The sequence below is a fragment of the Rhipicephalus sanguineus genome, chromosome 7 (genome assembly GCF_013339695.2).
Source record: "Rhipicephalus sanguineus isolate Rsan-2018 chromosome 7, BIME_Rsan_1.4, whole genome shotgun sequence".
Taxonomy (NCBI): domain Eukaryota; kingdom Metazoa; phylum Arthropoda; class Arachnida; order Ixodida; family Ixodidae; genus Rhipicephalus; species Rhipicephalus sanguineus.
Genome location: NC_051182.1, coordinates 108,116,546 through 108,138,627, shown reverse-complemented (window position 1 = coordinate 108,138,627; position 22,082 = coordinate 108,116,546). Strand labels below are relative to the sequence as shown.

General features: G+C 44.0%; 1 protein-coding gene across 1 annotated transcript in view; it reads left to right on the top strand.

The window, feature by feature from the left end:
- The first annotated feature begins 2,437 nt into the window (after window positions 1-2,437).
- Window positions 2,438-22,082, top strand: part of LOC119399733 (uncharacterized) — a 47,094-nt gene continuing 27,449 nt past the window's right edge. The window contains exons 1-6 of the mRNA XM_037666571.2: window positions 2,438-2,821; window positions 9,716-9,942; window positions 10,278-10,482; window positions 11,152-11,409; window positions 16,157-16,293; window positions 19,673-19,883. Of these exons, the coding sequence (XP_037522499.1) occupies window positions 9,718-9,942; window positions 10,278-10,482; window positions 11,152-11,409; window positions 16,157-16,293; window positions 19,673-19,883 (1,036 nt within the window). The 5' untranslated portion in view covers window positions 2,438-2,821; window positions 9,716-9,717. The remainder of the gene's footprint in view (window positions 2,822-9,715; window positions 9,943-10,277; window positions 10,483-11,151; window positions 11,410-16,156; window positions 16,294-19,672; window positions 19,884-22,082) is intronic.

The following is a 22,082-nucleotide window of genomic DNA, read 5'->3' as shown; positions in this document are numbered from 1 at the left end:
TGAGCGCGTCATCAGCGGGCGCCGGATGCAATATATGCTGTAAACCGCCAGTTTTGTATTGCAGTAGCGAGCTCTCGCTTAAAAAAAAAAAAAGATCTCGCAGTTTTATTGCGTTTAGATAATTAATTAATTTATGGGGTTTTACGTGCCAGAACCACTTTCTGATTATGAAGCACGCCGTAGTGGAGGACTGCGGAAATTTCGACCACCTGGGGTTCTTTAACGTGCACTGACATCGATTGCCTTTAGATAAAAGAGACTAATATTTTCATGCTAGCGTTTGTACTCGGTGAGAGTATGACCTCTTTAGTGAGGTCATACTCTCACTAAATAAAACAATATTACTACAAACTTAAGCACCTTACGCGCTCTCAGTTGATATATTCTCCTGAAAAGTGCAAGAAAATGTGTGGGAGTGCACAGCTAGCAGGAAAGACCTATCCTAATCATGCCCAAGAAATAAAAGACCGAAAGTAAGGGTAGACCATGCAATCAGATTTTGCTTCTTGAAGACCCCTCACATGCTGGAAATTATATTTGTGTAAGAAATTGCATGCAAACACCGCTATCAGTTGAGTGCAAAATTCAGTTAGCAATTCTGCTGACACTATAATATGCCTCAAAGGTTCATATGCACTCTTTTCTACAGAACTATTTGTCCGCACTCCTGTATTTAGAAAAATGAATTTGTAATGAAGGTGTGGAAAAATGTAGACAACAATCGTTCGCGGAAGTAAGTGAAAAGTTTATTTGGTGGGGCAGCACAATGACCTTATATACTCCACAAAAGCCATGCGTATCAATCACTTTCATTTTTTTTTTTTCAAAGTGAAAACAGATGGAAAAAAGCTGAAATAGCTTGAAGAGGGCCTTGCCCCATTTTGTACTTATCAGCGTGTGCGGCAAAAAGCATGTCTGCTAAAACAGCCCAATAGATGCTAGAAAAATACTCACAAAGAGACGCTAAATATTTTCAATAGCATACTTAGCATAGCATAAATTTAAAAAGTTCACAAAAGCACATGAATACTCAACACATATTGTTCACACAATAAAAGACACTGAATCAGAAGAAATACTAAAAAAAATGACAAATAATAGACACATTTCCATTCAAACACATGCATTTTTATACAGATCTACTGACGTTCTGGTAGATCATATTAATCGCACTGTTGATGGTACGCCAAGGACCAAAGCCACCATTCACAATTGAATTAAGGGCATGGCGAGTGGCAATTAACATACTATCTTGCTTGTCTTTCAAATCTGGCATTTTCTTGTATTTGGGTCAGTGAGACAGAAAAAGAATATTCAGAGAAGATTCATACTTCAAGTTTAACCTACACTTGTAAAATCTAAACGCAGGAACAATAATAAAATTTAAAAAATCTTCTATAGCAAGGAAAAAAAATTAAGTGCAGCGGCTTATCTTGAAGTGCTTTGCTTTTTGGCGTTTGCCTGCTCTGTCTGTGTTTAGCCCCTTAATGTAAAAATGAAGTCGCGTAACAACATACAATTGGATTATTTTTTGAGAGAGCATTGAGGCATGGCTTCGGCACCCAACCTCTTGCCAAAGCCTTGCTTTCACAATGGTCAGCACATCTAAAATGCTGTCTGCACAAAGTTCTTCACATGAAAAGCAGCCTGTGAACAAGACTTGCTATCAGTCTACATTATTCACAACTACAGGAACTGAAAAATGAAACGTATTGACAAACAATGCTCGGCCGAAAACCTGCAGCGACGACGAAACGCAGCAGCAGCCCTACAGCAGCGGGGCGAAGGCGCGAAGGCTCCCATTGCTGACGATGGTAGCGCCGCCACGCGGGCACTCAGGAAAACGAAAACTCGTTTACATTTTTTGCGCCGCGGCAACGTACCCTGTCCCCGGAGAGTGGGCTCACTACCCAATATTCTAGCCGGACCTGACTGGCAGTCGCTAAAAGCGTCAGATAGGCAAGCTGCGCCTACCACGACAACGTACAGCGGTGAGCACTACTAGGGTGAACACGCGAGCGCGTGGCCGACGGCTCTGTCGGCGCCGCGTAACGGTCATCGGTAGAAACATTGCGCATGCGCATCATGCGTTCTACGAAATACTCTTTCCACCGCGCGCACACAAGCGTATCCCCAACAAGCATATCTATGACGCAGTGCGCGTGGTGGAAAGAGTGTATCGCAAAGCACATGCTGCGCATGTGCAATGTTTCCAACGATGGCTGTTACGCGGCGCTGATAGTGCCGTCGGCCACGCGCTCGCGTGTTCACCCTAACAGTGCTCACCGCTGTACGCTTTTGTCGTGGAACAGAATGCAACGATTACGATTCAAAAATTCGCGCCACCTTCGGATCGCCAATTACTAGCGCAACCGAAAGTGAATTGTCTCCACCGGCATCCGAAAGTAGACTAAACCGAAGCCAATCCGACGTGAGCGATGGGGGCTGACGCGATCGCAGGTGTACAGACGCCGCTGCGGGAATGCGCGTAGGCTGGCGCATCGGGGTGTTTGTAAAACGTGCCGGCTTTCTTTTCGTATCGCCAGCTGCATGTTTCTGTCAGCGCAGGTGGGCGTCTATCGCCGCTCGAGCCGTTCATCACGGCAGCGAGCCGACGACGCTGACTCCGCTTATTAGCGCACTCGGTGCTTTCGTTGCTTTCGTGTCGTGTCCCGACGTCTGAAGTCAAACGCGTCAAATGCCCCAACACGGAAACATCGTTTGCTACTGGTTTGCCGTGGTTCATGCTTCTTCGCCGCTCGGGAAGACGCACGGATACCGTTAACCTGTGTTTACATCGCCTGGTGATTGTCCTGAAACGGTGAGTACTCCTGAACCTGATTGAGTTGACGCAGTCTTCTTTTTTTTTCGTTCTTTCTTTGCGCCTGGTTTAACGTTCTGCATTGACCTGGTGGGTCGTTCCACAATAACCTCTCAGAAGCACGTGAACCAGTATGATCGCAACTGCTCATGCATGTGACCAATTAATTGACATAGCGGTGCAGGTGTCGCCTACTTACGCACCACGGTGGTCAAGTGGTTATGGTGCTCGATGCTGAACCGAAGGTCGCGGGATCGAATCCCGGCCGCGGCGGCCGCATTTTCGGTGGAGGCGGAATTGTTTGAGGCCCGTGTACTTAGATTTAGTTGAAGAACCCCAGGTGGTCGAAATTTCCGGAGCCCTCCACTACGACGTCTCTCATAATCATATTGTGGTGTTGGGAACATTTATTATATCATACAATTATTATATCATACATGTCACTAATTAACCAACACAGCGGTACAGGTATCATCTACCTCACATCTAATTCTTCACGATCTCCTTTATATACAATCATAAATTATCAGAATGAGGGCAATATAGCTAGGCAACGAGAAGCAAGGAATATTGTGACAAAACACAGATATACAAGCCCCTGGATTCCGTTCTTATGCATGCCTGTATATATAGGATCAGTTAATTAGCAGCTGGTGTCCCATATATGTGCAATTGAGCCATGTCATATTTTTTGGAGATGATTTGTTAGTCCCTCATGACTATAGCTAGAATGCCCTAATTCGCATGCTTATCTAATAAAACCGACTGGTGGGCTAGTTGGTACCGCATATCTTACGTTTCATTGCAAGGAAACACGAGGAGGAAAGGAAGACACGAGGACACAGCGCTATTAACAACTGAGGTTTATTGCACACGGTAGCAGCATAAATACCAATGTCCTAGAAAGAGGGAAAGGATGTCAAGATAAACTTTGCACCACGTGTCGCTTTACGGCAACAGCGCCAGCACTATCTCTTTTGGAGACTACGAAACAGATACTTACGTAACAAGCGTGCTTACATTTTTCATTTGAGCTAAATTGTTGATTTATTCTATGCTGTTTCTATGTAATAAGTAAGAACATACAGGCTGGCTTCAAGTTCTGTTGACTAGACTGCTTTAGAGAATTAGTCTGTGCTTTACAGCGATACTTGTGGCACCTCCTGTTATTGATTCGAAGCCATTTAAAACGAACAAAATAAAGAGCAGGCTGTCGGTTAATGTGCTTCTGTAAGGGACACAGTGCCTGTAATTCTACTGGTATGAAGAGATACAAAACGAAGTAAAAGACCAGAGCAAAAAATAAAAAAAAGAACTAGTAATGCTCAAAAAGAAGTATAGAACAGTCTTAAATAATAATACCTGTTGAGGGTTTTATTTCCCAAAACCATGATATGATTGAGGGACGCTGTAGTGGAGGCCTCTGGAGATTTCGACCACCTGGGGTTCTTTAACATGCACCTAAGCACACCGGCCTCACGCATTTTCTCCTAACGATAATAAAAACAGAATAGGGCAGTATAAAGACAGATTACTGCAGTTTACATAATTAAAAGCGAAGCGCAAAAAAAGAGGAGGAAATAATATCCGACGACTAAAAAAAAACGCTACAAACAAGAAGCCAACTCATTGTCTGCACATACGAACGTAATGAAGAGATTATAAATGTGCATGGCTCTGTATTTGGAACGTGTTTAAGCATCTTTAAATAAAAGGCAAAAACAAAGCGCACCTGTTTCTCACTATGTACCCAACCCTTGCTGCTGCTGTGTAATTGAGTTGCTGACAAGTCGTGTTGACACCATGATTATATGAACACCTGTGAGACCCATTGGAACATGATTGCAAAGATGATTGAGGAGCGGTTAAATAAGTACGTCGACGAAAAGAATGCAGTTGCTGACAAGAAAGATGCTCAACATCCACTCTTTATCCTTGGAACGTCGCACCAATTAGCACAACCGTTCACGCTTGTACATTTAAGACGAGTGCTTTATCTCAGTCACGAGTTGTTTAAGCTCACCTAGATGTTTTCCCGTGGCCTGAAAAATAATGTGTATCCATCTCATGCACAGGTGATCTCGTTCTTCTGTTATCTTTCATTTTGGCTGCCATTACTTTTGCACCATCATTTTTTGCACTGCACATCGCGAGAAATGTTCTTGCAAAGAATTTTTTAAAGGAACACCTGTCATATGCTCTGAAGAAAAAAGTTAGCGAAATATTGGAGACACTGAACGCTATGAAAGGAGGCGAGGACATCTGTGTTAGTGCACCTCCTATCATACTGACGGCCTCCGATTTTGATGTAGCAAAATGAACGAGCCAACTTTGACCTTATCCTGCTTCTGTGATAAAGTCTTCTTTTCACTTGGACTTTCTCGGTGGTAATCACCCCCGTCCTCCAAACCCCCCTAAATCTTTTTTATCTGAGCAGCTTCGCATGCTCGTTTGACACTATCCTGCATAGCGGTTACATTTCTATAAACCAGTAGGTAGGGCCTTCTGTTTCTTGATCTGTGCAGTGTGTACCTAGCGCAACTTTAACTATGAGAAATACCAACTAGCCTACCTTGTATGTACTCAAAGCAGCAAACTGCATGACATGATCGAAATAAGAAAGCCGTGATTTCATGATCTTTGCTTCGAATGAAGATCAGGAATTGTTCTCTCCCATGACGAAGATATTGATTCATTTCGCAGTTCATAGGATTCACAGAATGCTCACGCCAACACCCTAGCTCAAAAGGGTCTAGATTTTTTTTCCTTTGTATTTTCGCAACATCTACAACTCGCATCCTTACATTACCACTGAAAGAAGAATTAAGCCATAAGCTGGGCAAATGTATTAGTCTTGAGTCTCTTAACTGAGAGTCCGGCCATTGCTTTGTTTTCAAGCGCTATATTTCGCTGAACTTCTTTTTTCAGGGCTGCCATTGTATATTCTAGATGCTGTAAATAGTGTTCTAAAACATCTGTTGCATTGTCATTTATCTGAATCATTTGTTCCGCAGCTGTTCCCTTAATTTTACTCTTGTTTGTGTGTGTGTTTAGAAAAAGGCCGGCCTTCCTGATTCCTTCTTTCACCTTGAGAATTTGAGTTTCTGTCTTATGCTTCCAACAACTAAAGTAGCCTAGCATCATCTATGTATCTGAGTTGGTTACCTTTGTACCTCCAATTTCTCACTTCTACATGCCGGTTTACGAGGTGGCAATTTTTGAGCCCATATTCCACGTATAAGTTAAAATTATGGTGAACCTTTCTGTAGCTTAAACCAACCTGTGTCGTCAAAATTTGTCTCAACGAGCATAGGCGTGTGCACGGAGGGAAGGGGGGGTCACCTAAGAGGGGGGAGGCGCAAAGTCTGCCCCATACTTTGACTTAATAAAGGGGGGGCTGCGATGAACCTTCACGTCTCCCTGATGTCATGCCTATGTCAACAAGCACTTCTTGTCCTGTGTAAAGGTTCATTAATTAATAGAATGCTTAGGTGTTCAGGGTAACCCATTTTGGCAAGATACACCCAAATCAATTCAGTTTTGGTAACAGTGCAACTCTACAACACAGACAAAAGAACAACTTGACACGGTGCTCAGTCACGTTAAGTACGTAATCGAAGTGTACTGTGTGACCTGCACATGTCCTGAATTTGGACACAAACACGACACAGTGCTGTCCAAGTTCAGGACATGTGCAGGTCACACGGTATGCTTTGATTACGTACTTAACATGACTGAGCACCGTGTCCTGTTTTTCTACATTCTTTTGATAGTGTTGTAAAGTTGTGCTGCGACCCAAAGTACGATGAATCAAAACGGAACTCGACCACCTTGCAGTCTTGCTCCACCACGTACCCAAAGTTTACAGTTGTCAAGCAGAGTCAAAAGCCTTTCTATAGTTGATGAAACAAAAATACGAGGGCTTTTGGTGTTCTTTACAATTTTCTAGCAACTATCTTAAGCTTGCAATGTGGTCTCCCGTACCGCACCCTTTTCTGATATATGCTGGCTCTGTTGCCATCTTTTCTTGCGTATCTGGTTCTTGCCTTTTCTGTGTTCCATTAAGCAGTACATTACAGATGTGAGGTTTTAAGGCAATTTTTTCGAAGTTGGAACATTTGTTCGCCTGTCCCTTTTCATACGTTGGAAAGAAAATAGATCTCTTTTAGTGTGTTGGCCATTCTACTGTATTTGAAGCTTGCTTACATAGTTTAGGGATGACTTTTGTTGGTTCTGGTCCAATGTCCTTAACAATAGTTTAGGGACGTTATGTGGAGCACTTGCCTAACCTCGAGGTGTAACAACTCAAACCGCGATATAACGAACACGGATATAACGAATTATCGGTTATAACGAAGTAAATGAAGAATAGTCTTGCCATACATACAGTGTTAAAAATAAACTTTTATAACGAATTTCTGGATATAATGAAGTTATTTCGTGGCACGTGAGACTTCGTTATAATGAGGTTTGAGTGTTAGTTGCTTTATAAAAGGTACGAACTTGAGCTTGTTGGCGCGGCTTCATAATAGGAAACAGCGTGGGCAAATGGGCAAAGTCCTGTCTGCCTTTCTTGTCCCGTTTGCCCGCACTGTTCCCTGTTATAATATAGTTGCTGTAGAGCCCATTTTACTTTTCGTCTCAAGCGTGTTTGTTGTGTGGTTCATATTTGATATCTACAGAACGCTGTTTCTTGTGGTCACATTGAATGAACAAATTGAATAATTTCAAGCCTCCCTGCTTTTATATGCATTTGCTCTCTTGAAATGTGGGAAGAATGTGCAGTATCAGGAAGAAAGACAAAAGCGTGTAGCAAATCGTTCTCGCATCCTGCTCGCTGAAGTGCAGCTGCAGCGAGGTGAAATAAAACGCTCTAGTGAGGTAACAAAAAGCAAGAAACAGAAAGAAAACCCGTCATCCGTGGTGATATTGAAGTGCGTGGGATTACATCGCGTTGTGATCTGGGCAGTAGAATTCCTGGTCTGCAGCTGTTTCTGAGAGATAAGAAAAGAAATGCGCACAGTTGTGTATGAAATAAGGGGAGGAAGTACCATGTGTACATCATTTATACGCGTGCGTTCTTTTCATGGTTGGTACAAGAGCTGCGGGATGCTAGTGTAACAGCACTGTTGTTACGTGGCATGCTGCAACTCAAGTTTATGAAATGGACAAAGCTATCTCTCATTGCTTTTCTAGATAGGCAGCTTATTATACATGATTTCAATTGACAAAAGCTGCTTGTGAGTGGTAAAAATGGGGCACTGTGGGAACAGATTTTTGTTAGTCAGATCCACACAGTATCGATCAATAATGAATCCAAGGAGGGCGTAGGCAAATTTAATGCTTCTTTAACTAAAGTGATGGAACTACAAGCTATCGAGAAAATGAAGGCGGAAGAAGAAACGACTCACTGGTGATCGGAACTAAACCCACGCCTGCATTATGCGTGCATTTCAGCACCAGCTGTAAACGAAAGAAGGCATATTGATCAAAGAGCGCGTTCCTTTCAGATGCGACCTTACGAAGCCAACAGATAATGATTAATGAGGCCAAAGGAAGCAGACTGTAGTTTTTAATTGCAGCCAATTGGTGTCACTTCAGTTGGCAAAGCCCATTTCAAGTAGGCAGCTGTAAGTCTTATTTCTGCATTAAGCTTCATTTCAGCATTTGTTTTGTACAAAGGAACAGTAGAATGGTATGACAAGAAAAAAAAGCTGCGATTATGCAGCTTTTCATAATGTCTGGTTTGATTAGAAGTGCACTTTACTCTTTTATATGTACATGTATAAACATGAGCTGTTCATGTATTTGTGTTTTCAATATGCAAAAGATTTCTGCATAGTGCTTCATTTTTTTTCTGCATAACTTTGTTCTTTTCACATTTTTAATATCCCATATGTGCACCTTATTTTTCAGTGTTTACCGATTTACATTTTCTCTGTAGTTGAATTTTGCTGCTAAATTTGCTGATTGCTTGTATTTCACTTGCTTGTACTTTTCATGTTTGCTCGCTTGCGCTTTATTTTGTTTTTTCTATATGATCACATGTCTGCGGCTGAACTACTCAGGGTCAGGAATCCCGTCAAGCTGCTGTTTAGCAGCTTTTAATTCCTGTCCTTGCATCCTTCTCATTCTTTAATCAGATGTGCATTTTTTGTGTTGACCATTGCCATTTTATGAAAATATTGAATCATTGTACTTTAACACTATTGTTGAAAAAGAATGCTAAATAAACTGAACTGAACTGAACTTGGCACTTCCACAAATGCTCGACAGAAACGAGAAACGCAAAAATAAAAAATAAAATACATTTGACTGACAGCATGTATCTTTTCACATTTCAGAGTGGCATTTAACAGAATAAGAAAAAATGAAATAGTTAGAAAACGACGTTACAGAAGCAAGGGACCACAGACAATAGTTGTAAGGAAAAACATCCATATGATGAAAATGACGATATTAGAAGTAACTATATGGAAATGGTTACAATTAAAGTAGCACTATCTACTTCTGCCTAAGAGCACAAGCAGTTTAGGAAGTAAGTCTTCCAATTTTCAGGTGATAAATGATTAATGTCCATATTGTCGCTTATCTGTGCCCGCACACATCACTGGTTCACGAAGTGCTTGCTTTTATCACAGTTTTTCTTTAAGTGTTTAGCTTCTAATGAGTAATCTGTGTGTGTTGGTATATGAGGCATTCCTCATTTTGTTTTGCATGCTTTTATATAGAAAAGTGCTTCTGAAATTCAGCTGTTGCTGCCTACCACTTGTTGTATTGTGTTTCTCGCTTCGCATGCCCTGCCTCGGCGAACAATGGCTTTCTGTAGCTCGTCCCAAAAGGTGGCTGGGAGTCCACTGATGCATTGGGTATTGTTGCGTTTCCCTGGTGCAGCCATGAAGTTCAACGGTGCTCCCAAGCGATACGTGCCACTGCCGCAGAGCCAAAGCGACGACGAAGTCGTGAGGCTCGACGAACAGCAGGCTCAGCGTCGCAACAACACTGCGGTCGCGGGTTCCGGTGCCGCGGCGACGGCAAACGGTCGCGCTGGTGCGGCTTCCGAACACTCTGCAGGTGCAGCGCAGATAGCCATGACACGTCTGGAGGCCAAGCAAACCGATGTGAGTGTGTGCTTGTGCTCCACGCCAGATCTCCAGAGGTGCTTTAGTGCCTTTAAAGGGTAGTTGAAATGGTTTTTAACGCGTAAGCATTTCTTTAGGTTGGCAAAAGCATGCACCAAGATGGCATCTGCGCAAGTTGTCCGCAAAAGCCGCATGAAGCACGTGACCCTGTGAGCATGTGATGTGATGTGTAAACTTGATGGATTACTTAGCGTACTTCAATTTGTGGTGCACGTGTCGCCTATATTTTATGCATTACACCCCCACCATAACACCTGTAAAAATGCTACGAGTGTCTAATAAATTTAACAAATGCACAAATAAATGATACACAGGCATCCGGTGTTCCCGACTGGAGCAGCGAAGGGACAGCACCGCTGTCAGTGTGGCGCAAGTGCTGCCTTGCACTGAGCCTGGCGTGCAGTGCTCTGTTTGTACTAGGCCTTGGCTGGCTGCTGCCGTGCCGCTACGACAGCCTGCAGCCATTGGAGAGTGTGCCCAGCGTGATGCAGCAGTGGACGCACCTCTACCAAGGCCTGGGTGAGTGCCGTGGCTTTATGCCTGATTTGGCTTGGTTCTTTCCAGCTTTAAGGACATCTTTTATAGCACCCTTTTAAGAGTCCCTCAAAAGGCAGGAGTTGTCATTACAGTGGTAGATATCTATCTTATATAGAAGTTCAGAGGAGGTCAGTTACTAGGTTTTTTTTTTTTTTCAAGATGTTCTGATGTGAACTGCTTTTCTCCGTGGCATGAGCGACGTGAACCGCACTTAACTTAGTCTCACACTAAAAGACAATCCGTTAAACCGGAGGCATTCTGGAGGCAAGTTTTCTTGTCCTCGATGACTACCCAAAAAAGGGAACTTGCCTTTGTCAAGATAGAGGCAAGTTCCCTTGTCTTCAGTGAGTACCCAAAAATGGAACTTTCCATTGTCAAGATGAAGGCAAGCTCCCTTGTCTTCAGTGAGTGCCCCCAAAAGGAGAACTTACCTTTGTCAAGATGGAGGCAAGTTCTCTTGTCTTCAGTGAGTACCCAAAAATGGAACTTTCCATTGTCAAGATGAAGGCAAGTTCCCTTTTTGCGTGCTCATTGAAAACAAGCTCTGACTTATCAAAATGTTTACTTCGGTGGCATTCCTTGCTTAACTAAGACTTCTGATCATGATGGTTACTGTCATAATAAAGAAAAGTTTCTTGTATCTCATTGCAGCGCTGACATCCAATGTGGAGGCCTCATTTGAGGATGGTGTCGAGCGCGAGAGCACAGTGCACCTGGGCTTCCGGCAGTACTCTGAGCACAATGAAACGGCCACGGTCGGTGTGATGGCTCTCAACGGCATGACGGGTGCCATCATGTGGAAGCAGGAGCTGTATGCGGCTGCGGTACGGCAGCAGTGCCTCCTGGATGTCTGCTTCGTGTTGGGAGACGGCTCCAACTCGCTGCTTGCTGCAGTCAACAAGTCCAGTGGTCCGTACCATTTAATAATTGAAAGGTGTACTGAGACAAAAATTTTCAGCTCTTTTTTTTTGTGTGTCAAATGAAAAAACATGCCCTCAGGAGCCTGGAAAATGTACTGGTAAGCACAAGTGCGCCCTGAGAAATTAATTACAACACGTTTTTAAATGCTGCTTTTGGTTCCTACCGAAGCAAGACGGTATGAGCCTCTCGTCACACTCTTGCACAAGATATCGTGACATTTCTTTGGTCGCTTCGTTGCGTGATTCTGCTGGCGATGTGCCAGCAGCCACTTTATACGTCGCACGCCTGACGTCATTACAGCTAGCCATACTAGTGTGTGAAATCACCAGAATTGATACTGTAGCCTGGTGTCATGCTAGTGTCGATATCAGTAGGTGCACCATGCAAAGATTGACTTTAATGTAAAAATAAAAATCTTATGAGTGTTTACTGAGCTTCACATGTGCTCAGAACCGTCTCTTTTTAAACATATTGAGGGGATTCAGCGCGATATGAGGACAGAGGGGAACTCGCCCAAATGTCAGTTCTTCTGCCGTCTCTTTTTACAGGAGAGTTGTTCAGCAGAGTAAATTCAGCATCGAAAATTTGTGTCAGTACCCCTTGAATTCTTGGGTTTTATGTGCCAAAACCATGACATCATTATGATGCATGCTGTAATGGTTGGCTCTGGAATTCTATTCACTACCTAGGGTTCTTTAATGTGGACCGAACTCTAGGCATGTGGGTCTTTTTGCATTTATTCTTGGAAACTAGAAAACAAAACTTATGGTCTGAAGAACTACATTATGCAAATCTCAGTATCAAAGGTCCATGTGGCATCATGTCATATTTCTTCACATGATACTTTAAGGTCCAGTAAACACACTCCGACATTTTTTTACACCCTCCAAACGAGCTCGCTAATTCGAGCAGTAGGCCGTGGTGATCACGTTTTGTGAATATCGCAGCACTGTGCACCGTGCAGGCACTCCATCTCGAAAAACAATTCCCGTGCCCCTCTCCTGCATCTGACCAGTGCTTTTCGCCCGCGCAGTGATGTAATCTTGCCTATGGGCAACATTACGTAGCACCGACTTGGTTGGTTGGTCCTTCACACTACGAAACGGCACCTTGGCCCTGCGGTGTTGCAGCTCGGGCCATGCAGTCTGCACTTTCACTTTCCTGTGCTGCCTTCTGCCGTTTCAGTAGAGCCGAGGCTACCGGGACAAGCGGTATCGCCAGAATGGAAGCCTCCGAGATCAAGGGGCACCTTGCGACTTTACCGCTAGGGAAGGGGCACATGCGCAGTGGCCTACTTGTTTACCTCGCCAGTGCCTCGCACCCTTCGCACCACACTTCCTCACCGCGACGGTCTGACACGAGTGACACGTAGAGAAAGCCTTGATCGGATGTAGGCGCCACGCCGATGACATACCGTATATACTCGTGTAAGGGCCGCCCTCGTGTAAGGGCCGCACCCCTACTTTGGAGGGGGAATTTCGAAAAAAAAATTCAAAAAGTCCCGCCAGAAAAGTGTAGTTAGTTAAATTGCAGCTAGATGGCGCTGCCAGCTTTTCCGCTTCCGCCGACCTCGATGGCACCATTATTGCTTTGTGTGGCGCATCGTTGGCATCGTGTGGGTAGCTTGGCAGTGTTTCTTCAGATCGGTGTTGTCGATGTCACTTTGTCTGTAGTAGTGAGTCCTGTTTGAGCCATCGCAGGTGAGGGACGATGGGCCGGCACTTGAGATCTTTCACTGCAGCCTTTAATCTGCAAGTGATTGAATATGCCGAGGAGCACGGCAAGCGAGAAGCTGGACGCAAATTTCACGTCGATGAGAAGCGCATGCGTTACTGGATGAAACAGAAAGATGCCCCCGCCGTTACCAACAGAAGCCGAAAGGCATTTCGCGGAAAGAAGTGCAAGTATCCGGAACTCGAAGGCAAACTTGTCAAGTATGTCACCAACACTCGAAGGGACGGCTACGCCATCTCAACTGACATGATCCGCGTGAAAGCCCTGGCCATCGCTCGCCACATGGAAATACCCCGGCACAATTCAAGGCAAGTCGGGGGTGGGCTACGCGGTTTATGAACAGCAACCAGCTCTCCATCCGCCGCTGAACAACACTTTGTCAAAGGCTTCCAAGCGAGTACGAAAGCCATGTGATTAAGTTCCATCACTTTGTAAATGGTCGCAGGAGGGAGCATAAGTACGACCTCTCCCGAATTGGGAATGCGGACCAGACTCCTGTGTGGTTCGATGCACCAGAAAGCACCACAGTGGATTTAAAAGGTGCGAAAAGTGTGTCTGTGCGCACGACCGGTGCAGAACGTCAAAGATGCACTGTGATGCTGTGCATCACGGAGACGGCAGAAAACTTCCGCCGTACGTCGTACGAGGCGAGCTCTTCCGAGAACGAGGACGGCAATAGCGAAATGGAATCGTAATAAAAACATTCCTGGAATGTCATTTGCGACTCTCTTAAACTCTGATACTGTCGCGGAAACCGTACAGACCTTTGGTGAGCTGTCATCGGCCTGATTCGTGTAAGGGCCGCACAAGCAAAAATTTCGAAAAAAAAGTGCGGCCCTTACACGAGTATATACGGTAATCGCTGAAGTCGCGTTACATTGCCGAAGTTGGCGTAGTCGCAACAAAGGGCTACGCCTACCCCTCTGCACTCTCGAGAAGAGTGGGAAGGCTGAGCGAGAAACCGAAACTAGCTGAAGTGGGCTATTCTATGTCCTGCAAGTTTCTTATTACAGCATTTATTCGTAAAATTCTCGTAGCTGCATGTTTACATCGTACAAGTTCGCAGTTATCTCTCCATCACAAATTTTCAAGGAGAGCATGGCAGTGGGAGTGTAACATGTTGTCCATGGCTCATGGGTACATTATTTGAGCTATGACACGGGGATGTAAAGCTATGCGTTTGAGAAATATCAGCAAAAGCCTGCTTCTGCAGCCTTGTTATGTCATTTCTGCTGAACATACGATCATAATAACGGTATGAAAGTACAGTACTTATCGATTCAAATGCGACATCAAATTTTTTAGTATAACGACTTGTATGCTCAATTGCTCGAGATAACCACGTCATGTCCCAACGAATATTGTCTCTAAAGATAATGTTGGCTCTGATCTGCGCGTTCGAGTTATGCCGATACGACCCGAACTGAAGACGGTAGAAATGAAAACATGCGTATTACTTAGCCCTAAGTTGTCCTATTTCAATCCGCGAGTACTGTACATTGTCCGATCACTTGTTGGTTGGGGGAAAATAGGCATATTACCGTATTTGCACGATTCTAGGGTACCCCTGATATTACACACACATAATTTTACATTAGAAAATTGAAAAATGTAACTTGTCCATCTTTCTTTTGCGCATGACTGTAACCTGAACACAAATTTGAGGGCTGGATTTAGCGAAAAAGAGTGTATTAGATATTGCAAATACGGTATGCTAAATCATGTCAATGTGATTCCACTTTATGCATATGCAGAGAAAGAAGAAAAAAATAAATGACAGACTTGGGTCCTTTCAGAAAGGCCACTGGGATAGCAGACTATGAAGAGAATGAGGTCAGCTGTCTAAGTTAATAGTTATCTGTCTTGTTTGTTCGTTATAACATTTGGAGCCTCACACAAAAAAAAAATGTACATCACTGTAGCAAATACTTCGTTAGATCGGGCATTTATGGACTCGTTATCGCTGCAGGGCGTGCACTGTATGAGGGGTACCAAAATAAGTAACAGGAATAGTGCTGCGCTGGGCGTAGCGAGCGTACGTAGTATGCGATTCGTCCGCTAGGCAAGCGTCACGCAACATATTTCGAGTAAATTGCATCTGGTGGCTGCTCTCTGGAAGACTGTTTCTGGGTAAAGTGATTGTTTTCGTGAAATCAGTTCCGCGGGCTCGGTGTTTTTTTCGTCATGGCCAATTGAAGTGAAGAGCCGGGAGCTGTCAAATTTCGTTTCGTACTCTGGCAAAGTGGCTCAGCGACTATTGAGATATTAAACACTGTTTACAAGGACACTGAATGAGAAAAACTTACGAGTATGAGTGATTTTCTCTTTTTAAAAAGGGGCAAATGTCGATTCATGACAAACCCTGTCCTGGACGTCCGTCAACATCACGAATGGACGAAAATGTCACAAAATTTTGTGCACTTGTGTGTGGAGATAGACGACGGACCGTCGGAAAGTTGGAGAAGTTATCTGGCATAGCTTGAAGCTCAGTTCAGCGAATTTTAACTGAAGATTTGGGGATGGGAAGGGTCGTTGAGAAATCTCAGCCTTGAATTTCAACAAACGGGCAAAGAGATGGTCGAGTGAAAATGGGCCGTCCTTCGAAAGAACAGCTCCAAAGTTACCCAGACTTTTGCTGGAAGGTTGTTACTCGTGACCAGTCACAGTGCCATTCTTACCACTGCAAAACGAAATTGCAGGTCCGTGTGCATTTCTCGTAAAGTGGCCATCACAAAAAACGCCGAGAACGTGAAACTTACTTCACGAAAAAAAAATCACTCTACACAAAGCAAGGCTTCGTGAGAGAATTTATTGGATGACATGAACTAAAAAGGTGTGGCATGACGCTCGCCTAGCAGGAAAATTGTGTACCACAGTAGCTCCGCCAAACACAACACTATTCTGGTTACTTTTGGGTGCCCCCTTGTAACTGCATCCCTCCCACTATCCCCTTTTGTTGTTGGTTCACCACTGTATGCCACGTGCATTTTTTTGACGACAGGTGCTGTGCTCTGGTACGCACACGACCACGGAAGCGATGGACAGCTTGGTGGCAGCACCTTGCAGTCTGTCTCAGACTTTCATGTGGTGACGGACTGCAATGACGACGGCCTGCCGGACCTTGTCGTCTCTATGCAGGTGAGTTTGCTGCACGGCGGCAGCCTTTGTTCATTTCAGTGGCCGCTGTTTGTTATGCTTCGGGGTGTTTGCTAACGGCACCTGCGTGATTCAGTTAAGGTGTTAAGCAATGAATTCAGCAACAGGTTTTACTGATAATAAAGCTGGAATAGAAAAAAAAATTACAGCCAGTTACACGCCTCTAAAATCTGAGTAAACAGTGGAGCTTGCAAGCAAGTGCCGCCACCTGGCAAACGCAGATTGAGTGCTTTCTTCACCTTCGTCTTCTTCTACTTTTTTCTTTCTTTCATGCTTCTTTCTACATCTTCATCTTCTTCTGTCTTGTTTCTTTTATCTTTCTTTATCTCTTTCTATATCGCCCTCTCTCCTCCTTTCCCTTCTCCTAACCCTCACTCCTCACTCCAACCCTTGCTATGCATGGTTGTGCTATAGTTTACCCTCTCACCTCCTCCTTTTCCTCCTCACCTTGACATCTGTCCTCCTTACCCTCACTTCTCTTTCCCATTCCCTTGCAAAACTATACTATACAAAACTATGCTATGTTAGCAGCTGCTTGGCACATACTAAACTATACTACACAAGGCTCTGCCATGCCTTACCCTCTCCCCTCCTCCTTTTCTTCCTCCTCACCACTTCCCTTTTCCGTCCCTTGCTATACTATACTATTAATGGCTTTTTTTACGCTAGGAGCTACTTGGCGCATACACCCGCTTTCACTGGCGCGTATCCACCAAGCGTTTGCGTTGTACACCAGACAAACCTCAAGCTGAAACAGCTTTGGTGTTAAAAAAATTTCGGCCGGATTTTCCAAAGGAGAACAGTTTAGCATGCAAAGCGTTTAATGGAGGGAGGCAGAGGCCTGGTAGTACATATGCATTATTTTAGGCATTGTTATTAGTGGATAACAAACATTATCTGAGATTAGCTGACATTTAGGTAATTTTAACCAGTAGGAATGGGCAAATAGTAAAATTGAGGTTCGAAGCGAATTCGAAGCAAATAGTGATTTGGTCGAATAATTTCGAATCGAATAGTTCGAATAGCATGTACCACGTATTTTTATGAAAAATGAGCAATTTTGTCATGACCCTCGCACACTATTTTTAAGGATTGGAACTAGGTATGCGTGAATGTCACTTTTTTTGGTTTGAAATGAAATGGAAGGAACCTTGAATACTATCAAAATTTCAATAGCAGTACTGTGCAAGTTATAAGTGGTACAGTACGTTACAATTTAAAAATTACTTTACTGAGTGCATATAAGCCCATATAATACACTTCTAAACCTAAAAAAAAAAATGTACATTTAACCTTGAAGTGTGGCTTCGCGGCAATGCAGATTTTTTCTGAATGGGTGGTTTCACGGCACAGCAACAGGGCACTGCAGTGAAACCACCTTTACAGGGAGTTATGTGCGTTCAAATATATACATATATTCGTTCATTTCGAATACTTCGAAATTTCGAATAATCTAAACCCGTATCGAAGCGAATTGAAATACTTTATTATTCGTTAGAATATTCGAAACGCCCGAATATTTGCCTATCCCTAATAACCAGTGCCAGCCAACAATAGTGGCCAGCACTCACCACTGGAGAGAAAATATTTGGCAGTGCTGCTCTTATGAGAGTAAATACTGTACATGTTGTGGTATGCATGTCATGCCAGTTATGTCATGCATACTATGATATCTCACCTGAAGAAATGACTACTACAGCACCTTGTCATTTGTGTCAGTCACGCTACTCATGAACAGAAGGAGGGGAATTGATCAAGGGCTCGTTTTCTTTGTTAAGTGCAACCTATTGACCTAATCATAACAACAGACAGTGAAGCCAAGGAAAGTATAGGGGACAATATTCGTGGTTTTCAACTTGAGTATTTATGGTATAAATGTAAAAAAACGCCAGGCCTGCGCGGAAAGCGCAGCACAGTCACAGCGAAAGCTGGAAGAGCGGCATTTCTAGAGCCCGTCATAAGCTCTCCTGTCGCTACTAATACAGGTACATTAGCAACGTACCCACTACGCCACAAAGCGTAATTTTTGGGAAGTTGGGAAGCACCCAGCACGACATTATTCGTTGTTCTGCGGAGAAGCGAGGTACCATATGTAAGCGATTATGTGCAGTTTGTTGATGCGGCGGTTGATGACGATGAATAATTATGGTTGCGCCCTTTGTAATGGGTTGGAAGCTTCAAACGCCCCACTAGTTACGTAATGGATATTGTGTGACGCCCGGTCGTTATTTAACTGTCCCACCACGCTTTATAACACACTTTAACTGGAGAAACGTAGAGCGAGAGAGAGAGAGAATTGACTTTATTGAGACCCTGAGGAAATGGATCATGGGAGCCTTATGGGCTTCCATGGCAACCAACAGAAGTGCACTTGCGAGGAACCCACTACGCTATAAATCATTGTAATTTTTGAGAAGTAGGGCAGTAGGCACTGTGCCATTTTTCGTCATTCTACAGACAGCCGTGGTACCTGCTAAACGCATGTAAGGCATTATGCGCACTTTGTTGATGCTGTGCGTGATGACGATGAAGAATTATGGCAGAGCTCTTTGTAATGGGTTGGAAGCATTCAACAACCTACTCGTTGCGCAATTCGCATTGTGTGACGCCTGGTTACAGAATCCGCGTTGTGCGACGCTTGGTGCTTATTCTACTCTTTTACCACGCTATATTGCATATGCTAATGTGGTTCCTTCCCGACATGAAGCCTGTATAGGACCTTTTTGCGAAGCAGTTTCAAGCACCGGCATGGCTCAGAGGTTGAATACTGGGCTCCCACGCAGAGGGCCCAGGTTCGAACCTCGTTCCATCCTGGAATTTTTTCTTATTTAGTTTTTTTTCTTATTTCGAGCGATACTGGTTACGGACACCGGCGGCGGCGGCGGCGGCGGACAACTACGGCGCCAAAAACGGCCGGTGAAATGATCTCATAACAGCTTTCGCTGTAAAAGTTAAAGTGGACGAAAGGACAACATGCCACCAACAGTGAACAAACCAATCCAAAGGTCCCTACAGCCACAAGCTGTCTTTTCGTCCACTTTATTCAGTTTCATTGTCTTTTGTTATCATTAGGTTGTGCCATGCCATTCATGTCATGCATGCATGCCATGCCATACACATTCTGATGTAATTCCAATGAATGGCCGTTCATATAGTGACTGTGATGACTTACCCAAACTCCATGTCCTCACACGGATGGCATCACAGTGTAGGAGACTAACAGATAGGTAGACACGCACACTGTCGAAGTGACTTTGACGAACCACTTCGCACACTGTCGAAGTGACTGAGAACTGAAATCAGATGGGGTTCTTAGTTGTCAGTGTGGTTTGGTAGATGAGCGTTGTGTGTTTTCACGCAGGTGGAGAAGCCGAGCACCGAACCGTTCTCAGTGTCCGTACTGGAGAGGGCATTGGCACTGGTCTCCCAGGACGATGGGCGCCTGCTAAAGGCGCCCCTGGCGCTTCCGTTGTGCTACAACATGCCGCGCATCCTCGGTTCACTGGAGCATGGCCGTAACATCTCGCACCACGTCGATGTCTTCGTGCACTGTGTCACGCACGACAACAAAAGTATGTAGGTGACTGAATTTGATAAGTGACAAATGAAATAGATCAAGCAGTGCTCCTAAAGAAGAGGCACGTTACACGTAATGAGAAAGAAGCATGCAAGCCCTGGTGTGCATCTTTTTCCAGCGTGCATGAAGGTTTCTCTCTTCTAAAGGGGTACTGACACGAAAATATACAGCCCTCAAAGCCTAGAATACGTACTGTAGGCGTGAGTGCACCCTGAAAAAATCCGCCAGATCTCACACACTGTGGGAATGGATGTAACGTGAAGCAGCCAGCAAAGAGCTGCATTCATCGCCTTGCTTATCTTTGAGGCAAATGAAGTTATTCACGTCATGACATCTAGTTCATTATATATATCGCATGTTTGTCATGCATGCATGTGCAATCTGGCATATACCATGCTAATGAAACGTATATTCTAGTATATACGTGCTATGCATGACCTGTCATCTATGTGCATCATGCCCTCATGTCATGGCACACCAATATTGGTATATATCCTGTTAACAAAACAGCGGGAAGTGCACCAAGACAGTGTCATGTAAATCGTGCCATACATGACATGAATGTCATAATTTGCATGTTAGGACGTGTCATTTATGTCCGTCACACATTCATGTCATGCAATACCAATTTTGGTGTATGTCAAGCTAGCGAAACAGCCGTGAATGCACCATGAGCATGGCATGTAAGTCATGCTGTACATGACATGCATGTCATGATTTTCGTGTTACCACCTGTCATTAATGTTTGTCATACAGTAACGTCACGCAATGCCAATTTTGGTATGTATCAAGCGAGTGAACCGGCTGTGAGCACACTATGGACGTGGCATGTAAATCATGCCCTACATGACATTCATGTCATGATTTTCGTGTTACCACCTGTCATTTATGTCTGTCATTCAGTAATGTTGCGCAATACCGATTTTGGTGTATATCCAGCTAGCAAAGCGGCCTCGAGCCCACCATGGGCGTGGCATGTAAATGATACATGAAATGCATGTCATGATTGTCATGTTACCACCTGTCACTTCTGTTCGTTGTGCACTCACATCACGCAGTACCAATTTTGGTGTATATCAACCTAGTGAAATGGCTGCAAGCACACCATGAGCATGGCATGTATATCATGCTGTACATGGCATGCATATAAAGATTTTCATGTCAAGACCTCTCATTTAGGTCCGTCATATAGAAATGTCTCGTCATACCAATTTTGGCATATATTCACTTAATTAAAAGCCGCAAGCGCCCTGAGACCATGTCATGTAAATCATGCTGTACATGACATGCGTGTCATGATTTGCACAATAGGACCTGTCACTTGTGTTCGTCATGTACTTTGTCACGCCATACCAATTTTCGTATACATCACGTTAATGAAATGGCTGGAAGGGAACCAAGACTGTGGCATGTAGTTCATGCCGTTGATGTCATGCATGTCATGATTTTCATGTTATGACCTGTAATTTATGTTCGTCATACAATCATGTTATATCGTACTGATTTTGGCATACATCCCATTAACCAAATGGCCAGGAGTGCCCAAAGTCTTAGGTGGCAAGATAGATAGATAGATTGATAGATAGATAAATATATAGATAGATGCGCTCAAAGTTTCAGATGTTCGCTAAGTGATGCTTTGCATTTAAAAGTAATTACATTATGTTTTTAAAAGCTAGTTTCGGTTCCTACTGTAGCCTGGTGTTACAACAGTGTGACCTTGTCACGTGCTCGCCCAAGATATCGTGACATTTTCATAGCTGCTCCATTCCTGGCTCCATTCCTGGCTCCATTGATGACGCACAAGCATCCATTTTGAATGTTTTACAGTGAAAGCTGTTATCAGACCACAACGGCAGTGGGGTAGTCGTCCGCCGCCGCTGTTGTCCGTAACCTCTATCACACGGAATAAGAAAAAATGAAATGAGAAAAATATTCTAGAAACATTGGGTGCTCTTGCTGACTATCATCAACTAAGCATTAGCACCTCTAACAGCAGGTAAGGTTCTGTGCTCTCAACCTCTCTTTTCAAGATGAAGCGATGGCGTCAGCCTTGGCAACAGATATCACCGGTGGTTGCTGTTATTCTTTGCTACCACCCACCACCTACCTAGCCATTGGGAAGCATTTTAACATGGTGTGGGTTCGAGCTAGTTGGTACTTCATGATCAACACTTCTTGCGCAAAATTTTCT